Source organism: Dermochelys coriacea, chromosome 7 (assembly GCF_009764565.3).
Source record: "Dermochelys coriacea isolate rDerCor1 chromosome 7, rDerCor1.pri.v4, whole genome shotgun sequence".
NCBI classification, from domain to species: domain Eukaryota; kingdom Metazoa; phylum Chordata; order Testudines; family Dermochelyidae; genus Dermochelys; species Dermochelys coriacea.
This window is the reverse complement of record NC_050074.1, coordinates 34,397,345-34,419,043: the sequence shown is the minus strand read 5'-3', so window position 1 is coordinate 34,419,043 and position 21,699 is coordinate 34,397,345. Positions and strand designations below refer to the sequence as shown.

The 21,699-nt window shown below is 41.1% G+C and overlaps 2 protein-coding genes across 3 annotated transcripts in view; one reads left to right on the top strand and one right to left on the bottom strand.

Annotated features, from left to right (window-relative positions):
* Nucleotides 1-8,823, bottom strand: part of FAM120A (family with sequence similarity 120A) — a 127,628-nt gene extending 118,805 nt beyond the window's left edge. For both annotated transcript variants that reach the window (XM_038408679.2, XM_043519915.1), the window contains exons 1-2: nt 8,350-8,823; nt 737-983 (exon numbers count right to left, since the gene is read on the bottom strand). In XM_038408679.2, the coding sequence (XP_038264607.1) occupies nt 737-983; nt 8,350-8,823 (721 nt within the window). The remainder of the gene's footprint in view (nt 1-736; nt 984-8,349) is intronic.
* Nucleotides 2,913-10,490, top strand: LOC122461009. Its single transcript, XM_043518671.1, has 4 exons — nt 2,913-2,941; nt 7,683-7,690; nt 8,363-9,369; nt 10,266-10,490. The coding sequence occupies exons 1-4, from the start codon at nt 2,913-2,915 to the stop codon at nt 10,323-10,325; spliced, it is 1,104 nt and encodes a 367-aa protein (XP_043374606.1). The 3' UTR covers nt 10,326-10,490.
* The last annotated feature ends 11,209 nt before the right edge of the window (nt 10,491-21,699 follow it).

Below are 21,699 nucleotides of genomic sequence, written 5' to 3'. Positions count from 1 at the left end.
GGAGAGTGTCCTAGCCAAACTTTAGTTGAGATAGTTACATACTGCATACTAATACTTCCCTGCAGTTTCAATTAAATACTTTTCAGTTCTGGACATAAATTGTCCTGTAGTGAAACAGTTGCTCGGACCCACCTCAGTGACAGAGAAGTGATTCAGGCAGCTGAGGCACTACTAATGCTTGTACAACACTCATATCTGAGACAAAAAGTACGCTGGAAGTACAAGATACCTACACAATTCAACATTTTTAGCGTGAATGGACAGACTACACAAGTACATCTATCTGAAAACTTACTAAGACAAACCATGGTTATTAAAACAGATCTTAAATATAGTGTATTAATATGACTGAAGCAGTCTAAAAACTTTGTTCCCATTCATGAAGTAAAATGCTTTGACTAGGGAGAGCTTTTGCAGAATTCCTACAAGAGATTTGCATTACTCTTTTCACAATCTTTGTAGCTATTCACAGAACATTTCTCTCGACTCAAAAGTTGATTGCATTCACAGACATGCACAAGTTAGTGACATAAGGAACCTAAAACTGCAGTGACTATGGAGTGACAGAATATAATAGCTCAAAAACAATGGAAAGGGAAACAGCTCATACAAGGAAAGAGCTTTGTTAAAGATATTATACACATACATCTTTTACAAATCATTTGTTGTAAATACAAACATAAGTTGTAAGTTTCACTAGTCACAATATGTAAAATTCTCTCATTACTTAACCTACCTAACAGAGCAGCAAAAATAGGAAAACGGTTTGGATTCAGGTCCAGTTGCTTGGCAACTTCATGCATCAGATATTGGCTTGTTGTGAGACTTTTCCCATTACGGCTCAGTTTTAGGGCATGGGCACTGAAATAGTAAGGGATGTTGCACAATGCATAATCGGAATCATATGCAACCAAACCATGGAAACCTTTTTCTCTGCAGAAAGCGATTACTTCTTGATGGTGATCCTCAATGCTCTGTGCAACCTATAAAAGAAGAGAAAAAAGCATTAACAGTCTTTTTTCATATTTAGTATGATACCCTGAGATCCATAAAGGAGAACCTGAACATTTGGAGTGTAGAATAAAACAGAGATCCAAAGAACGCATTCCGAGCAGAGATTTCATACAATACTATAGGCAACATGTTGTGAAAACACTAAGATCTGAAAGGTATTCAGACAGAAGTGATTCTTAAAGATAGTTCAGTATTATTGTATTATATTGCATTTTAACAGTTTTTCATAATACACACATACACTACTACACCAGTCAATATCAGTCAACTTACAGAAAAAAGATTCTCAGGGATGTACTTTCCTAGCCACTGAAAGGACTAGAACAGAGTGGTCCCAACAGAGGCCAACCTAATTACAGAAGGTTCAAGTAAGTCAAATAAAGACCAACTTCTGACATTGGAAATAAGTAAACTTCCTGATCAGACAACAAGGGTCTTGTGTAATAATAATTTTAAAATAGTCAATAACAATCCAACATTCTACAGGTCTGCCCTTCCACACACTGAACTTCCAATGACTGCAACAAGTTATAGGAACCACAACTGCAATATCAAGCCCCAAAAAAAATAAAAAAAAAAAAAAAAAAAACCCCAAAACACTGTGTTTATGAAAACTTGCTCATTTGTCCTCTGCTGCTACCTACATCCCAAACTATTAGACAGTGATTTTGAAAAATGCGGAAAGCTTTCATGCTGGTACAATCTAGCCTCACAAGAATCTAAATTTAAAAGTAAAATGCCTTGACCCAAGAAAAATAGCAAACACAAGGGTAAAACAACAGTTCAATTCACCACAATACATATGTTTATATAGTTATAAACTTAGACTTAGTGATAAATTAACCAATTTAAGTGTTAGTTTGTAAGATGCTTGGGACATGGAAAGTCTTTTTGTTCTGTGTTTCTACAGCACCTAGCACAATAGGGTCCTGGTCCATGACCAGGTCTCCTATGCAGTATGAAAACACATAAAATAAATAATCATAATAGTTCTATCATTCTTTGGTCAAATCAGAATAGTTTAAACTAACACTTGATTACTTGGTAAAAAAAAGCTTTAGTTCTAAAGCAAATTTAGAAAAGTTGTTTGAACAAAGCCCTTGTGCTCTGAATATTATTCCATATTATTTGCATGTAATATAGTCACATTGTATTGATCTTCTATTGATTTTCAAGCTTCTGGTAAGGATACCCAGTATAAGTTCAGATTTCCACATGTAACTTCATGATTGACTCATATTTAGAAACCATGACTTGAGTTACTGGACAGTCAACATCTTACTCAGTATTTTGTTGAAATAGCCAATTTAAAGTTTGCTAAAACGTACAATTTTCTTAAAACTTTTACCTAGTTTCTTTGGGAAACTATGTTTGGTATATTTGTTATGCATCGAGGGAAGAGGAAAAAGTTATGCTCTTCTATGTCTCACTTTCTATCTTCATCTTTTAACTCTATGTCAAAGTTATCCTGATTGCAACAATCTGCATTTAAGGTCAATGGTGCACAAAGCTTCTGAACGCATTCCCTTGCTTCCCAAAGTACCAATCGCAAAGGTAACATCTTAAGAGTCATTTCATAAGAATCTAATTAGTTACATCACCATCTGCTGTGGTATGTGTGGCTGTTTTGTTCATGTCCAAGATAGTTTGAAAAACTCCTTGCAGCAGGTTATTTTGGAGTGACTGTGGTCACTCCAAAAATAAATAAATAAATAAATAAAAAACACTGCAAGAGTTCAAAAATCAGATCTATAAATGTTTAACTTGGGAAGGTTACTAGCACAATTTTTATGAAAAATTTAATAGAGTTAATGATAAGTCCTAGCATCGTGCACATGTTGGGCTCATATTACTGAACAACTGTGTTTAATTAACACAAATAATTGAGCTGTTATACGATGAAGAGCTGCAATGGCTGCCTGTCAAGGTACAGCGAATTTTCAACTTTACCAAAATCCAAACCGGATACAAGGGCCACAAAATGGTATAAAAAGCTAGAGATAAGCTGTCTAAAAGTTCTTACAAATCAAACCAGTTGGAACATGCATGTTATGCCAAAAAAAGCACAAAGGTGAAAATCAGAAATAATCTGGAAAAAAAAAAGCAATGCAACTTGAAAAAAATTTCAGTGTTTAAAAAGGCAAAAAATTAAGTTTAAATCTAAGTCATGTATACATAATGCCAGAACAGAAAAAGAGAAAATAAATAGTAAATCTTAAATTGACACACATGGAAAAGAAAATGAAGTTCTGCCAAAGCACTAACAATGTTAGGTCCGTGCACTGCTTAATCATTTAAATTCTAACAAACGTGCTTGGCATAAAAACAAGTTTCTGTTTCATGAACTACATTTCTTTCAATGGACAACAAACAAAAGCTCACGACAAAAATAAGGATCTGTAGAACATTTAATATCTCAGAGAAACCTGTTTTAGCTTATGTTGTGCTGAAGTAATCTACAAATTCTTTAAAACTGCTCTGGGTGGGAAGTATTTACATTTTTCTTAGCACAATAAACTGAACTAATGGACAGTTTGTAAGAGTGCAGAGAGGCTTAACATCAAATGTTTCAAATAAGATTACTGAAGACGAGTTCATATTTAAAACTTGTTACCAATATTCTCAAAACTAGTCTTCTTGAAACACCAAAATAAAATAAGGCATTCCATTCTGCAATGAGGTTTTATTGCATTATGCACAGGCAAAAAAAATTAAACATGTAAGTTCAATTTACTCTTGCCCACCCAGAACGTGGCCAGAAACTGTGGGGTAGGTAGAATGTGAAGGGATTTGGGATAAGGGTTAAAGAGAAGAAAACTACATTGAGAACTATAAAACAGAACACCTGAACTATGATCAATTAAAGAAAATAGTATATGAGAACAAAAAGTAGCTAATTTTGAGTTTAAAAAAAATATATATTCCTGAAAATAAATTATTATTAAAAGCAGGAAGTTTATGGTCTAATCTTAAAATTATCTATATATACTCCTATCTACACAGCATCCTAGTTGGTTGTACAAACTGATCATCTATTTGGATTACTAACAAATTCTCCCCATTTCACAGAGGGCTGGCCAGTTTAAAGAAATAGATCAATACAGAGCTGCCTTCCATCTCTCCTACATTGGCAGTGACTAAAAAAGGATTGTTCTTTGATAACTTCCAACTGCTTTGGTGGGGTAAATCCAGCTCCCCAAGGGACGTGTCCACAAAACTCACCACAACTGATCCCTTAGTCACAATCTCAGCAAAAAGGCCAAGGATTCCATAAGTATGAACTGTACTCTCCCCACTAAAATTGGTTCCTCCAGGACAAATTGTAGGCATGTTGGCAGGGAACTACAGAGAAACTCATGCCGCAGTTCCTCTTTTTTGTGAACAGCCACAAAGCTGTCAAATTCAGCAACTTTACATACATTAAATGTACTCAAAAAAATAGAAACAACACACAAATCCAGTTTACATATTGCTTAAGTGACTATGGTTATGTATACATTAGAGACCCTACAGCAGCACAGCTGCACCACTGTAAAGTCTCCTGTGTAGCTGCTCTAAGCTGACAGGAGAGAGCTCTCCCATCAACATAATTAAACCACCCCCAACAACAGGCACTAGCCATGTTGGCAGGAGAGCATCTTCTGCCAACATAACGCTGGCCACACCAGTGCTTGTCTGTGAAACTTATGTCAGTCAGTGGTGTGTTTTTTCACACCTCTGACCAACAAAAGTGCTAGTGTAGATATAGTCAGCTACTAACAGCTAGTTAAAACTTATTACTAATTTGCTGCATGTTAATCAGCTATCAATGGCAAAACAATCCATTTCATCTATAAAAAAAGGCAGGAAAAAACCTTTATTTTACTGCTGGGAAATCCTCAGGCCTCTGGGGCTAAGAGGCAAAAATATTCTTCAGAACCAAGAATTTGTACATTATACACCCTGACATCAAATCAGAGTATCCATTTAAACATTAGCAAAAGCATCATGTAGGAGTTCCAGAAATTAAGGAGTTAAACAAAAAAACCTCTTAATATCTATTTCATGGAAAGACAACAGGACATATTACACTGCATCCGATGAAGTGAGCTGTAGCTCACGAAAGCTTATGCTCTAATAAATTTGTTAGTCTCTAAGGTGCCACAAGTACTCCTTTTCTTTTTGCGAATACAGACTAACACGGCTGCTACTCTGAAAACTATAACAATAATTTCACATCAGACTTGATACTTCCACTAGGTGATCTTTAATGCCCAGAAAGCATTAAAAATATTTTTTCAAGCTGCAAAAACAGATTAATACAATCACATTACATAACCAGACTTGAACTAATCATTCAAGTTCTAAGAGAAAGCATACAAAAATCAAACTATTTCATGCTGGCCAGGTACAGCATAAGAAAAAGAATAGCTGCCTTCATGACAAAAGTAACCAATGACTAAAAAAGGACTTTAACTTTATATAAATGTCAGGCCTCAGTGTTTTGCTGTACATAACAGACTATTGTGAAAGAGAGAGTTTCTACCGAGGGATTTCTAGTTATATGCCACATCTGATTAACACAGGAAGGCGAAATCTCACTTCTCCTGTTAGTCGCACGCTCTCATACAAAAAAAAAAAATTAGATGTACCTACATACAAGAACACAACAATCATTCACACTAACCTGTCAGTAATAGTAACACACTGTATGTCTGTCATTCCTGTTAACCAATCACTATACTAGATACACTAACCCACAGAGTTATAAAATTTCTTACCAGCTACAATGGGATCAAGGGGTGGGACTTCCACTATCAGCTTAGGCTGAGCAGTTGCTGCCTCTAAAATGCAGGATGTTTTTTAATGCTGGGCCTTTCCACCTTAAGTCCCAGATGGAAAATAAAATGGTAAGTTTTCCTCTGTGACTCTAAGGTCTCATTGAACCTCACAAAATTCCAGAAAATAAGTTATTTTGTTGTTTCTCCCTTTTGCTGAAGACTGAAAATCTTAACCAAAAGATCGCTTCTTCAAAACCGTTTCAAGAAAGCAATCTATACAGAAACTTGTCCTGACCTCAAAGTTATCCTTTGGCCCAGTTACAGCTGTGGTGTAATCTGCCAAAACGGACAGTACAAAAGCCGAATAATGTTAAGCTCCAATTACTGATCAGTGGCACAACTCTGAAGGTCACATAATATTTACTATGCTACAGAAGTAATACACAAAGTTGGCAACTAGTTAGTATGTGTTCCAACTTCTTCTGCTCTTTTCTCCTTAGTGGACGTTTAAACAAATAATTCCTGGAATTTTCATTCCAGGTTTTAGCTACAAAATTTTCTTTTGCAATATCCATTAATATGTGCCATAATTTAAAAAAAAAAAAAAAAAAACATTACTGCAAGATTACTACGAATCTGGAAAGCTGGATAAAAGTATATAAAATGTTTTGCAAACTTTATCTCTTGGATGCTAGAGTAAAAAGATTATAATAAAGCCTCAGAGACATTCCATGCTACAGTCAAAACTATCAGCAAATTTAAACTTGTTTGAAATAAAAACAGTTGTAAACTACAGCTGCATAATTATATGTTAAGCAGTTCTAGTTTACAAGAAAAATAGGTTATGACACTACTTTGTGTTAATCAATTATTTTAGAATAATGGATTAATTAGTTTAAACTACTTGAAACCCCTTTATGGAAGTATTCTGGGCCTCTTTATATTTAAGAAGTTATTTTTAGCTTTTTACCATAGATTCTGAACATCTACATTTTAGCCTCTGATAATGCACTTCATTTAGGCAAAACATCTTCAGTTTAAATGCAAATTAACATCTTTTCTCATGGTAGAACTTGTTGCTGGCCTATCAGGTACAATACAACTTCATAGACTTTTTAGTAACTGTTATTTTATAATGCCCATTTAAACTCTTGGCAAAAAATATGTAATACTGCACATTAGTCTCTAAGGTGCCACAAGTACTCCTCTTCTTTTTGCAAAAATTTAGAGTATATTGTTACCTATGGAGCAAATTAGCTAAGTGTGTTTCTAAGAAGAGGGAACTCAGGGCAGCAAGGGACATTTTACAAGTCAGATACATGAATGGAACAATGGCCCCCAAAAGAACATGGAGGCAGAAGATCTAGCACAGAGTACTGCACCCAGTTTTAGAGCAAAAGAAACTACCCAACTTTATATATAAACAAGACTGTCAGCTAATCAGCATTTGGAGGATGATAGCTGCAAATTCACTATCACCCTACAAAACACTATCATCAGGCACATCTGACTGGTGAGTAGGACTCTCTGGTTTCTACCCCAAGACGACATGAAGGGGAGTAGGGAAAGAAGAGTGGAGAAGAGAATATACAAATGAAGGGGTAGAGACAGCAACAGAAAGGGGAAATAAGGATAGAAACCCCCAGCCATAAAAATAAAATAAAAGAAAGAAAGATGGGAAGAAGGACAAATAATATAAAATGCACCGAAAGAAGTGAAAACGGGTAAAAGGAAAACCGGGAAAAGCAACATAGCTCGTCCTGTTTTTGAAACCATTAAGTTGTTTCTATACCCCATTTTGAAGACAAGCTGAAACTGTAATTTTCCTCTCTGTAGCCCATTTGGGCAGTTCGGCTGGGGAGGGGCTCTCCCCGGATGCTGTAAATCACCCTCATTTTGCTTCCACAGGCTGACAGGTACGTATAAATAGAAAATCCCAGCGGCGATTGAGGCCACCCGGGCGCTTACTACACCCTTCCCTCTGCCTGCTAAGGGCACCCTGCAGCTCCCAGGCGGCAGCGAGGCTAGTTAGTTTTGCTCCAGCCTCAGGGAGTCCGCGGAGAAGGCAGCGGCAGCAGCATAAACTTTGGCCGCGTTCAGTTGTGCAGCTGCCGCTGGCCAGCGGAGGCTGCTCCCAGGGAGCTCGCCGAATCTCCTCTCCCCGCCCGAGCCGCCAGGTTTTGACGACATTTTGCGGATATGGGAATACATGATTCCCCCTCCCCTCTCTGAACTCGGTACGGACATTACCGGGAGGGCAATTCTGCTGCCATCTTAGAGCCCTACCCCTCCCCAGCCTCTCCAGGCAGTAGTGCCGGGAATTGGTCAGAGGGACTGGAGAAAGAAGCAAGAGGGGGCGCTGGTGCCATGGTGGAGATGGGATCGCTAGTGCCATAGTGTAGATGGGGAGGGCAAGGGGCGCAGCAAGAGGGGGCGCTGGCGCCCCGCTGGAGATCGCGGGGGGCCCCGCCGTTGGAGCCCTGGTGGAGATCGCGGGCGGGGGGGGGCCGAGGAGCGCGGCGGGCGGAGACGCTGGCGCCCTGGCGGGGGGAGGCCCCTGGGCCCCGCTGCTCACCTTGATGTGGAAGCGGATGAGGGCCAGGCGGATGCAGTGCGCCATGCAGACGGGCGGCAGGAACCAGACTTTGGGCGGCGGGGTGCCCTTGTTCTGGACGTGGCTGACGATCTGCTGCGCGGTCTGGCGCTCGTTGCCCTGGCGCTTCACCCACTCGTGGAGCCGGGCCTTCTCCAAGGCCCCGTTGAAGAAGACGAAGAGCTCGATGTTGCCGTTGAAGCAGGCCTTGGCCAACGCCGCCAGGTAGCCCAGCATGTGGTTCCACTGCCCGCCGCTCACCCAGTCCGTGTAGAAGCCGCCGTAGAGCCGGTGCAGGCAGTTGTCGGCGTCGATGAGGAGGCGCAGCGGGGTCTGAGGGGGCCGCTGGCGGCCCCCGCCCACGAGGCTGCCCCGGGCCAGTTTCTGCAGCTCCACGGGCACCACGGCGCTGGGGCAGTGCTTCTCGATGTAGTCCTGGAATCCCTGCACTCCCATGGCGAGGACGGGCTGGGGGCGGCGGCGGGTGAGCGCAGGCCCGGCGGCGGGGTCTGGGTGCTGGCCGGGCGATGGGCTGTGGCTGGAGTTGCGGGCGGGGTGGGAGCGGTGGAGCCGGTGGGGGCGCTGCTGCTGGAGGTGGCCGTTCAGGGGGGAGTTGTGTGGATTAGTTGGGGGCTCATGGCAGCTGCGGCCGCCATGTGCTGCTCTCACAGAGCCATGGCTCAGGGATCCGGGCTGCTGCCGCTGCGGCTCCTACTGCCGGGGGGAGGGGGAGCGGCACCGCGCGCAGGAAGCCACCCCGCCGCCGCCGCCGCCTGCAGCAGGGAGAGCGGAACAGGCGGGACTTGGCGGCGGCGCCCGCTGCCACTCACGGGCCCGGCGCGCCGCGCACACAGTGGCCTCAGGGGCAGCACTTGGGGGGGCCGGGCCGCGAGCGCGCCCCACCGACCCGGCCTCTTCCACCGAGACGGCACCCTTGGTCTGCGGCTGCAGCACTCAGGCAGCGGGGCCTGGGCGGCCAGGCAGGGCTGTTGCATAACCCAAGCATGCGCCCTACGGACGAGCGAGCGAGCGAGCGAGCAGGCGGGCGGGGACTACTACGCGGAGGGGCAGACGAACCGAGTCACGTGGGCGGGGGGCTGGAAGCGAGAGCCGGAGAGGGGCTCGGCCGAGGGAGGCTGGAAAGGGGAGGGGGCGTGGAGGACTTTGGCGCGGGGACGAGAAGGAGAATGGCGGGGAGGGCTGCACAGCCGCCTCCAGGCAGAAGCTCTGCCCCGCTGGGCACGATGGCAGCGCTTGGGCAGCGGGCCGTGCCAGTGAAATGTGGTCGGGCGAGTTCAGGACGGGAGGAGCCAACCCTACGTGCAGAAGCCCACTGGGTGCCGTTGCCGCCCCAGAGCCGGGCGAGGGGAGAGGCATCCAGGCCGCTGGCCTCCCCCTCGGGCTTGGCTCCAGCGCTGCAGGAAGTCTCTCGCATTTACACACGCCCCGAAGAGCGGGCTCCCCGCGGGAGTTCCACGGCGCTCTTCCCGCTCCCGTTTCCGCGCAGCAGTGTACAGGGCAAGCTGTACAAGTGCTGGGCAAGAAACACCGCTTGCTGCACGGAGATCAGCCAGTGGGAGAAGCGAAGTGAATAGTGTCAACGTCCCGGGCTGAGTAGTCACTAACTGCCCCTATGAGTGAGCTGGCTGGGCCCCTTGCTCCCCGCGATCGATTTCAGGCAAAGACAGAAATAATGCCCGGCCCAAGGGGAGAGGAAGTCGTGCTCTTCCTCTAGGGAACTCGCACCAGCTCTTGCTTTGGAGAACGTTGGCATTTAACTGAATTAAAAAAACTAGTTTTGCTTTGTGCTATGCACACACTATACTGAACAGCGATATAAATGCTAACCTGGAGCCGTGGTTTTCAGCCTTTTTTCATTTGTGGACCTTAAATTTCAGGTGGACTTACAGATCTCTTTGGAAATCTTAGATCTAATTTGTGAATTCCCAGGGGTCTGAACCACAGGTTGAAGACCACTTACCTCAAACTCTAAGAATAGGGGATATAACAGGTAAAGTATTCTGTACTTTTAGAAGTGCTTTTTTTTACACTTTTATTTAAAGTAAAAATAAAAACTGCTTAGTTTTTTGAACATTGATCAGATAGAAGGAAAACAAATCTTTTAAAAAAAAATCTCTCTGAGAAGATGGACCATCCTCCCCTCTTGCTTGGATTTTGCTGGTTTGAGAGGTTTCAACCTACAAAATACAAGTCCATTGAGATATAGGATACCATCAAGCAATATGACAGGTTTCAAAGTAGAAGCCGTGTTAGTCTGTATTCGCAAAAAGAAAAGGAGTACTTGTGGCACCTTAGAGACTAACAAATTTATTAGAGCATAAGCTTTCGTGAGCTACAGCTCACTTCGTGAAGTGAGCTGTAGCTCACGAAAGCTTATGCTCTAATAAATTTGTTGTACTTGTGGCACCTTAGAGACTAACAAATTTATTAGAGCATAAGCTTTCGTGAGCTACAGCTCACTTCACAAAGTGAGATGTAGCTCACGAAAGCTTATGCTCTAATAAATTTGTTAGTCTAAGGTGCCACAAGTACTCCTTTTCTTTCATCAAGCAATACTTTGCTTCACACTGTGCCAACAGATTTATGTGATGTCCAAACCTGACAATATAAAACTGGCATAGTCTTTGTTTTTCTAAAATTGGCACAGATTAGAAGGATTTAAAATTTGCGCTCTCCACACAAATACAATAGCAGCAGTTATTTTAAAAAGAAACGCAGTAGTAAGAAATTAACCTCAACTCACCAACAGCTAAAGATCTAACACTACCAGAAAACCTTCCAAAATGTCTTTGGTGGCCTGTTCAACAAGAGTATATATAAAGCTAACTCTATTCATGTAGGCCTGACAAGCACAACTAGTTACTGATCTGGGCATGAATTTAAAGGCATGGCAACATGCAGTCAGTGGTATAGGAACTGCTAGAATAAGATCTATTGTCCTCTTCTAAACTGCTTCCCGTATTATGGTGATGATTTGCTCACTCCAGTTTCAGCTAGTGAAACTTTTAAAGAGGCCCAGATTTGGCCTTAGATGTTTTCTGGCAGAGCATACATATTATCTTTGAAATATCAACATAGTGTCTTAATATTCCTTGATGCTGGGAAACTGGCAAATACTGCAGATGCCTTATACCACGTTTAGTATTTTATTGGTAAAGATACATTTCCTTTTGAATGAGATTTCAGTTGTTTGGCCAGATTGGCACCTAAAATAAATATTCTCTTGTGACTCACTTGGTGATGACTGTTTCCTAAGTAGTTGGTTGATTCCCTCCTGAGTGATGCTAACTCAACCATGATTGGAAGACATTTGTATCCAACAGTGACTGAAGGATGGTAAAATAAGGTATACAGAAAACTTTGTGGAAGTCCTTAATAAAAAAAATGTTTCCTGAAAAATTGGGTTTTTTTTTAAATCAGAGAATATATGCAGCACCTTTTCAGATAACTTTCTCCAAAGGTATTCATGAGTATCTGGTAAGAGCTTTTTCTTAATTTAGCCTTCGTCCCAAGGCTCAAATGGATTCTCCCTTCAAAGTGCAACCACTAAGTTTTGTTATAACATTAAGGATGCTACAACAAAACACCTTGGGATAGTTTACATTAGTACAAATTATGATACTAAATAAACATTGCAATTAATTGGGGATTTGACAGAGGAGAGAGGATTTCAGGTGGTTCTTAAAAGTATCCGAAGATTCAGCAGTGCTTGACCAACTGAACAATTAATGCCACAGCTGCACAGCATAAAAAAATAAAAACAAATGGTCAATAGAGTCTACACCCGAGGTCCAGCCAAGAAAGAACAGAGTTTGATCAGGAACACCTAAAAGATAATGTAACTTTATGACAGATCATTAAGACTCTTAAACAACTAATGAAAAGATTACAAATCAATCTAATCTCAGGCCAGAAACCAATGAAAGTCTGTCAGGACTGGTGAAGAATTGGAGATTCCATCAGCATTCTGAACAAACTTGATCAATTTAGGATTCAACAGAACCAATTAGCGGGGGTGGGGGGTGGAAAGAGGAAGAGTCTTTGGAACAGATCTTTAGCTGGTGTAAATTTCATAGCTCCATTGACTTCAATGTACTTCCTGGCTGAGGATCTGTCACACTGTATCCTGCTCAATCCTGCCATAATATAGAACTATACCATATGTGGTTCCAACTCCAGCAGAGCAAGATTTCTGTATCTTCTTTGTATGGAATAATATTGAGAGGTCAAAACATCCCAGAGACACGCTGGATGCAATCAGCAGTAATTCTGTCATAATATGTAACTAAAGATGACTGGTTCAGGATACCCTATTGCAGTAGAAATGGCTGCAACACTAAAACCCTGCCCAGCATTACATAATTATCTCAATGTCACAGAGACCAGGAAGGACAATCATGATCATCTAGTCTGTCCTCCTGTACATTGAAGGCCACAGAACCTCACCCACCCACTCCTGTAATAGGCTCACAACCTGTGGCTGAGTTATTCTAAATCCTCAAATCTTGACTTAAAGACTTCAAGTTACAGGGAATCTACCATTTACTCTAATTCAAACCAGTAAGTGACCCATGCCCCACACTGCAGAAAGTGGTGAAAAACTCCAAAGTCAGTCTGACCTAGGACCCCAAATATGGTAATCAATTAGACCCTGAGCATGTGGGTGAGACCCATCAGCCAGATACTTGGGAAAGAATTCTCTTTAGTAATGCAGAGCCCTCTCTATCTAGTGCCCCATCTCCAGCCATTGGAGATATTTGCTAATAGCAGATGGGCCATATGCCATTGTAGGCAATCTCATCATATCATCCCCTCCATAAGCTTATCAACCTCAGTCTTTAAACGTGAGTTTTTTTGCCCCCACTACTTCCCTTGGAAGGCTCTTCCAGAACTTCACTCCTCTGATAGTTAGAAACCTTCATCTAATTTCAAGCCTAAACTTGTTGATGGCCATTTTATAGCCATTTGTTCTTATCCCAACGTTGGCCCTTAAATAACTCCTCTCCCCCTCCTCTCATAATTGCCTGAAACTCTGTACTCTATACATTCAGAAGTTACATAAGTTGAAATACCTTTGAAGATATAGGCCCTAGTGTCAAAAAGGCTCAGACTGCCCTTACTCAAAGCTTTTTAGCCCTCTAAGGTAAAGGTAATTTCACAACAAATTTTCCACTGCTGATCTTATGCTGCCATTTGCTACTTCATGCATTGCTTAAGTCTTAAGAACGTTCAAACCAGTTCCCTGAAATGCACACAAAGCAAGAGCTCCCCATTCAAATCAGTAACAAAAATAAAGCATGATTATGGTTACGCCATTTAAAAAAATAAATACACAAAAGCCATGAACCAAAATGAATTCACTACACAGTCCAAGAAAAAGAGAAACTACTTAAAAGCAGCTCCCCATGGAATGAGGCTAGGTAGATGGGTGGGAGTAAGAATACTGTGAAACTGATAGCTGTAAAAAAAAAAAAAAAAAAAGTTACAGGTGATCTGGGTGCTGATTTGGAAATGGTGGTCTTTAAATCTGCAGTAAAGCTGATGTAGAGCAAGGTGCTATCTGCACATTGCTGGAGCTTCAAGCTATGTTCTCTCACAAGCTCCCCAATAGTTTCATGTAGATCAGGGGTTCTCAAACTGAGGGCCGCGAGCTGTCAGCCGCCACCCTAAACCCCACTTTGCCTCCAGCATTTATAATGGTGCTAAATATAGAAAAAAGTGTTGTTAATTCATAACAGGGGTCGCACTCAGAGGCTGGTTGTGTGAAAGGGGTCACCAGTACCAAAGTTTGAGAACCACTGATGTACACTTTGAATGAGAAAGAACAGGACTGAGCCCCAGCTGAAGGTATTATTCAGGCCAAACAGGTATTTTTGAAGAAATGGGAAATCTGGCCCAAGTGAAGCCAATAGAAAAGGAGCATAAATTATGGCAAGCACAAATAAGATGGAAATCAGGAAGACTAAAAAGGATTTGAGAACAAATAGCCAAAGACACAAAAACAAATATAACATCCTTTAAGTATTTCAGAAACAGAAAGCCTGTGAGAGAATCAGTGGGTGACCTGGAGTGCAAGAGAATTAAGGCACCAATTAAGGAGGAGAAGTCATTGAACCTAAATGACTTATTTGCCCCCTTCTTCACCACTGAGGGTAAAGTGGGGACACCTTCCCTGACCTACAATTTATGTAATTAGGATGAAACACTTTGAGACCGAACTGTCAAAAGAAGAATGGCCATACAAGATCAGATCAGTGAGTCAAGATGCTTCAAAGAAAGGTGCAAGAAATTTCATTATAGACAGATATGACATAACTTGTTTGTACAAATTGGCAGTGTTACCCTGTTAACAAGTATCAATATGGGGAAAGGCTAAAATTGATTCATTACAATCAGTGACTCATTCAATCTGAATATAAGAGAATTGGGAGTGGCTTCCTGGAAGGAAGGAATTGAACTGTGATGAGAGAGGATTATTTATGAGTAGCTAAGTTAATGCTGAATGTTTGAGATGAATGTTATCATTGATTTCCTTGTTAAAGACAAACTTGAAAAAAGAGGGTGAATTTGGAGTTTGTGCACAGTGTCTGTAGGGTAGACTAGGAAGGGCATATCTGCATTGCCCATAGGGGACATTTCATATAGTCCACATGCTTTATCTGGCTACCTTTAACTTTTCTTCCCCATCTCTCCCCTATGTGTGAGGAGCAGTGCCTGTTGCTTACTGTACTTTCTTCAAACCTCTCTAACTGTCCCTCCCAACTGCCCCAGACGTTCTGTCCCTTCTCAAGGAAAATCTCCAATCCTTCCTGTTTATGTCTGTACCCACACCAAATGGGATAAGAGCACTGCTCTGTGGATAGATTCTCTTTTAAAATTTTTCCCATTTATCTCACTGTAGAAAGTAAAGCCTTTTGTTCTTCTATTATATTGTTTCTTTCTACACTAATTTACATACACAGACTCTCAAACAAAGATCTTAAAATTGTAGCTATAACCTCCAGCCCTTGGTCATAAAATGAACTGTTCTCTAGCCACTGGTTACCACAATTTCTCTCTCTCTCTCTCTCTCTTCTCATGGCCCTCCCATTTGTAATCTGAGGTATTTGCCTCTCAAACTGATACGGAAGTACAACATGTAGAGGGAATCTTTAAGGGTCTGTATGGCAGTCTCCTTCAGATTCCTAGTGACCCTTGCTTTCTGCTGTAGTTGACTTGGATGAGGGCTTTGTATATTCCCTTTTGCCTAGTCTTTAGAGTATTCTGTCAAATAAACAAGTTTTCGGTGGGTTCCTGTGTTGTATTCTGTGTTTTTGTCCATCTCTGGTCTGCCCACAACTGGAGTGTCTGAGTTTGACTCTTAACTGCTCTATAAGTCTTGCATCCTATTTATTGTTCTTGCTTTCATTGTTCTCGCCTAGTGCTAATACCAGGTCAACAGGTAGCAGTGAAATTAGGCTTTGATTAGACTGTTTGTTCCCTTTGCCTCTGTGGTAGTATCTTTCCATAATTCCAAATGATGATTATTTCAACATCAGCAGTGGCTTAGTTTGGTTTAGAAGCCTTGGTATGGTTAAAATCAAAACCAAACATTGTACTTGGGCTCCTCTTCCAGTAGCTTATCCCAGTTCTCAATAGGCATGTTGTTTGAAGTCTTTTTCTTTCAGTTATAACAAGTACCACTCTTTGCTGAACTTAATTTATGTTCTTCCTAATTTTCTCTTGTTTTGTCTCTTGTCTTCCACTGAAGTTGTCAGTTCTTATAGCTTTTGATGCTAACTGTGCCACAGCTGTTGCTATTTGATGAACAATACCTTCCTCATAACTTAAATTCTTTTCTTAATTTTATACAACTACATTTTGTGTGTGTGTGTGTGTATTTATATTTATATAACAGAAGAAAGTTACACAACTAAAGGATTTCTTAGGAAGAAATCTAAATACATTTCCAATTAAATTCTATTAGTTTTATATACAGCAACTTCTTCCAAATATCTCCAATAACTTATGAGTGAATATTTTCCTCTTAAAAAGGAAAAGATTTTCATATGATGGGATATTCAACTAAATCATCTTAATGCTTATCAGTCTCTCCAGCAGTATTGTCTCCCAGATAAGTTTCATTGTTCTATTTTTGGATTTGCTTGCTTTTTCCAGCTTGCTGCAAGAAGTAAGACTGCAACAACTGATAGATTACTAGTCAATTTAAATGAATTTATATGAGCTAAATGCTAAATATTTCCACAGTATAAAGGAGGAATACTCTTCCAACAATCTTTATGCAGTTATTTATGGTCTCTTTTATAATATTCACTTTTTCTTGTAGTGCATTGTGCTGAAGTTTCCATTTTCTACTTATCTACCCTTGCCTACCAATCATTCCTGCACTCCAGCTCTCTTCATTTTGATTTGCAACTGTGGAAGATCTGACTGCACCATTGTCTGATGAAACTATCTGGTGTTCTGGGGGTACAGAGTTGCATCTTCTTACTGGTCATGATTCATTCCTGCTCAACAGCTTGCAGTCTTTCTGTTTCACTGCAACTCTGAGTTTCTGGTAGGAGACTGTTCTGCTTCTCTAGCATATTATTTTGCAATTTCTCATTTACTCTGACAGCATTATCCCTTTGAACCTTGATCATTTTGCTTTGGAGTCTTGGCCGTCATCTTGTTGGGCTAGCAGTGCTGAATCTGCACCTTACTCAAGTTCTCCATCTTTTTTTCAGTCTCAGGCATTTGTTTTGGCTCTAAGACTTATTAGTGAAGTCTGCAGAGAATCCACAATATATTCGTGACCCCTCTTAGGATAACCTTATCTCCTCATTCTCCTCTGACAACTCATAATAGGGCTTTTGTATTTCACAAGTCATGTTTCCTGGCAATAAGTCCTACCTCATTCATACCTATGACAAATTATGATTCCATCTTGACTATCAGGAGGTCTGATTTCCTTTCAGTTATCTCTTACACAAGAGTGAAGAGAGATGGTCTCACAGAAGGAAGTCACTACTTTGTTAATTTTCTCCTGTTTGCATTCAATGTTTCTATTAATCTTAAAAGAAGGGAGCTGTATCTAAAGCTTTATCCCATGCCATGTTTTCTCCTCTTTGCCAACAACTCCTTTTTTTAAACAGGTGATCGGTTATTTTTTTTTGCTTCTTATTGCCTCTGCCTTTATCACCACAAAGCATAAATGAAGGTTGCTTCTTACCTAGTTTAATACAGACTAACACAGCTGCTACTCTGATACCTAGTTTAAGGAATTCTCTGATTTCTGTCCCTTAACCCTGCAATAAATTACTCACCTATAATCTGCCAATCACTGCCAAAGCTACTAAATTCTCTTCAGTTCTTGTGGATTCAAAACATTTTTCCATATGTTGTCCTGTTTTATCTTCACCTATGTAGCTAACCAAAATGGATGGAATCCCAGTAACGATAGTGTTATAGAATGAAGACCTTTGCCCAGCTTCTCCCTCAAGGTTACAGTCTGCTCTGTGTGTGTGTGTCCGTCCGTCCGTCGGGAATCCATCTTCCCATTCTTCATAAAGATAACAGGTACCTAAAAGGTTTGACATCCCAGTGATGTTTCCCATGGGCTTCCTGGAAGCGGAGAAGCCTCTGCTTCATACTCCTTCATTTCAGTCTATGAATATTATTGCTAGGATACATGCTCTCATGGCTGCCTAGATGTATCTAAGCACAGATGACCTGGAGCACCTATTCTGAGAGAGATGGCTGTGACAAATCCCCGTCATGTTTTGTGGTACTTCAATAATAAATTTCATAATTTCCTGGGGCAATATGCACCAATTGTGTTAGAAAAAAAGAACTTTCAAATGTTTGTTTGGGGGGATTGTAACTTTATTTTTAACAAGTGGCATCAAAGAGCAACTTATATTTCTTTTGTACCCTCAGTGAGGGTCATGAATAAAGAGGGACTGGAGGAGATAGCAAGGAAAGAGACTACAAGGAGCTCCCATTTTTCCAGATGGATTTTTTTCATTCTTTGTTGGCTCTCACTGTCCTCTACTTCATCATCATTTTCTTTCCTTCTGTTCACTTTCACGACAGCCTCTTGCCTATTAACTTCCCCTTCCTACCAATTCCCTCAAGGGCACCTCATGCTGCCACCCACATTTTCTTCAGGCCACCCAATTTGCCAAATGTCATGGAACCATTGGGGTCCAACAATCTAACCATTTGCCTATAAAAGGCACATCACCCAAAAGATTCTGCTTGCTAGTTGAATGGCAGAAGACCAGGAAAGAACTTCACTCTGTATATGCAGCTGTATGGTCAGCGTTGCATTTAGTTGGAAAACTCCCTTCAAGCAATTAGTCAAATATCTAGTCTTACTATTTAGCATTTGCATTGTGCCGACACATCAGGCTGTTCAGGTCCTTGCTGTGCTAGGTACTGTACAGATACCTCAGAAATGGCAATCTCTGCCCCAAGAACTGAGTCAAGGCTAGAGCAGCCCTAATGTGTACTCTGCTTCGACCCTGGGGAAAAACCAACCTTTTGGGTGTAAAAATGATTCTGTCTAAAAGAATGACTGACTCCTTCTAGAGAACAGTCACTGCTTTCACAGCAAGAAAAAACTCAGCCAGGGCACATGGTACACAAGCTACATCAGGTCACTTTTGCCGCCTTTAAAGAATATTTAATGTTTTTGTATAGTTAAGTACCAGTTAACTTCCAAATAACTCAATTTTCCAAGAGCAGAGAGTAAATACAGGTACGTATTATGAAATAAATAACAGGAGCTTTTAGAAAGCAATATCACTAATTCTTATAATGGAGGAAATATCAAACAGCAGCACACTGATCCATTGGTATTTATTAATAACCTGTGACACACAAAAAGGCTATATTGTAGAACATGCTATATACACTAAAAGTGCTTTGCAGCAGCACTAATAACATAAGCCATGAGACCACTTCTATAGGACTAACGGATATATATATATATATATATATTCTATATACTTATTGACAAGCACAGTCCTTTCCAGAACTTGAAAATGCCCTAAACACTGACTTTATTAAGAAGGCTAAATGCTGTAGTCAGTGACATTTACAACCAAGTGTGACAAAGACCGTTAGTGTGTTCTATCTTTACAATATCAGAGCTGACAGATGAGGAAAGGTTAAAAATAACTGGGCTGTTTAGTCCTGAGAAAATATGAGTGAGGGGGGTCCTGATAAGTCTTCACAGATGTTAAGGGTTGTTACAAAGGACAGCGATCAATTGTTCTTTATGTACCCTGAAGGAAAGACAAGAAGTAGTTGTCTTAAATCAGCAGAAAGGGAGATTAGATATTAGGAAAAACTTTCTAACAATAAGGGTAGTTAAGCTCTGGAATAGGCTGCCAAGGAATGTTGTAGAATCTCCCTTATTGGAGGTTATCAGACAGGTTGGACAAACACCTGTCTGAGATAGGACCAGGTGAACCTCTAACTCATTGCAGGAAGCAGTTTGATGATTTTGTGAAGTCCCTTCCAGCTCTACACAGCTGGATCATAGATTTGTAGCAGTGTATCACCTCCTGTACCAAAACACATGGACAGTTCTAGCACCCAAAGTACAGGTATTTGACCTATCAACTGTCATAAATAACTCCAGGCAAGGCCCATATACTCCATAATTTCATGGCTGTAGCAAGTTCTATGAGATGGTGTTGTTCACACCTATCCATGTGCTACTAACTTTGCATCTTAAATGACAATTTAAGTATTAGCATTAGCAATCTTACTGCCTACCATTTCAAACAGGCATAGCTAATGTTAATTACTAACAATCTGCTGTGAACGTACAGAGCATTATTAAAATGCTCAGTATTATTAATACCTGTATCCAAAACTGCCTTGTACACATTTCCAGGTGTGAACAGCATTGCCTCCTTTACTTAGTTGTCAAAACCTCCAGTTTCCCTAACTATTTCTACAATCTAGTTACCCAGTTACAGTAAAAAAAAAAAAATCTGCAGCACACTGAAACCCAAAACTTTGGTCACAGTAAAAATAATATTTAATTTGCGGATTGGATTCAATTTAACTAATACTTAGTAAAAGCCTCAATATTTTTATCTGAAGCTGCCAATGTCTGATATCAGCTGCATTCTTTCCTTTCATGATCTCGTATCCTCAAGAGTTCCTGACCTTCCCTCATTCCACCCAACACCAGGGATGCATTTGTTTTCACTTTTTTAGACTTCCCTTATTTTAGCAATGGCCAGATAATCTTACCACCCGAATGCAGTCTGGTTGGGCCTGCACTATCTTTTTTTAAAGGAAAGTCTAATTTGGCCTGTTGACCCACACACCAAAAAGGCTAGCTGGCAGGCATTCCCTCTAGCAACAGGACCCAGAAACTCTTCCACTGAGTGCTGCTCCTGGGCAAGAGTACACAGCCAAGCTGCCCACTAAAGGAAGTTGAAGCAAGTCTCACCGGCTACCCTCTGAAGATATCAGAAGTAATAAGAGGACACTGTGATGGGTTTGGTCACAGAGATCCCTTTGGGACTGTCACCTGATGTGTTGAGACTACCTCTGAACCCATTTTCTCTGCCAGTTTGGGCTTCCAGAACCCTGCCTTGTTGAGCCAGACACAACAGTCTGTTCCAACACAGGGTCTGAACCACGTGCCCCAAAGCTGTAGACTAAACTGAAAACGGCTTAAGAAGTGCTCCTGACTCCAGCACCCAGACACCCAACTCCCTATGGGATCCAAACCCCAAATAAATCTGTTTTACTCTGTATAAAGCTTATACAGGGTAAACTCATAAATTGTCTGCCTTGTATAACACAGAGGTGCAGAGCTGTTTGCTCCCTCAGGTATTAATTACTTACTCTGGGTTAATTAATAAGCAAAAAGTGATTTTATTAAGTATAAAAAGTAGGATTTAAGTGATTCCAAGTAATAACAGACAGAACAAAGTAAGTTATCAAGCAAAACAAAACAAAAACACGCAAGTCTAAGCCTAATACATTAAGAAACTGATTACAGATGAAATCTCACCCCCAGAGATGTCACAGTAAACTTCTTTCACAGACTGGACTCCTTCCTAGTCTGGTAATCACTCACACCCCAGTAGGTTACTATTCTTTGTTCCAATGTCTTTCAGGCATCTCTTTGGGGTAGAGAGGCCATCTCTTAAGATGGCTGAAGACAAAATAGAGAGGCTTCCAGGGCCTTTTATATTCTCTCTCTTGTGAGTGGAAACCCCTTTGTTTTTCTGTGCAAAATCACAGCAACAAGATGGAGTTTGTAGCCACCTGGACAAGTCATGTCCATGAATGATTCAG

Coding starts and splice junctions, on each gene's coding strand:
- LOC122461009 (XM_043518671.1), top strand. CDS start 2,913: ATGAAGAGCTGCAATGGCTGCCTGTCAAG. Junction 9,370..10,265: donor AGGGCTGTTGCATAACCCAA/GCATGCGCCCTA, acceptor CTTAAATTTCAG/GTGGACTTACAGATCTCTTT.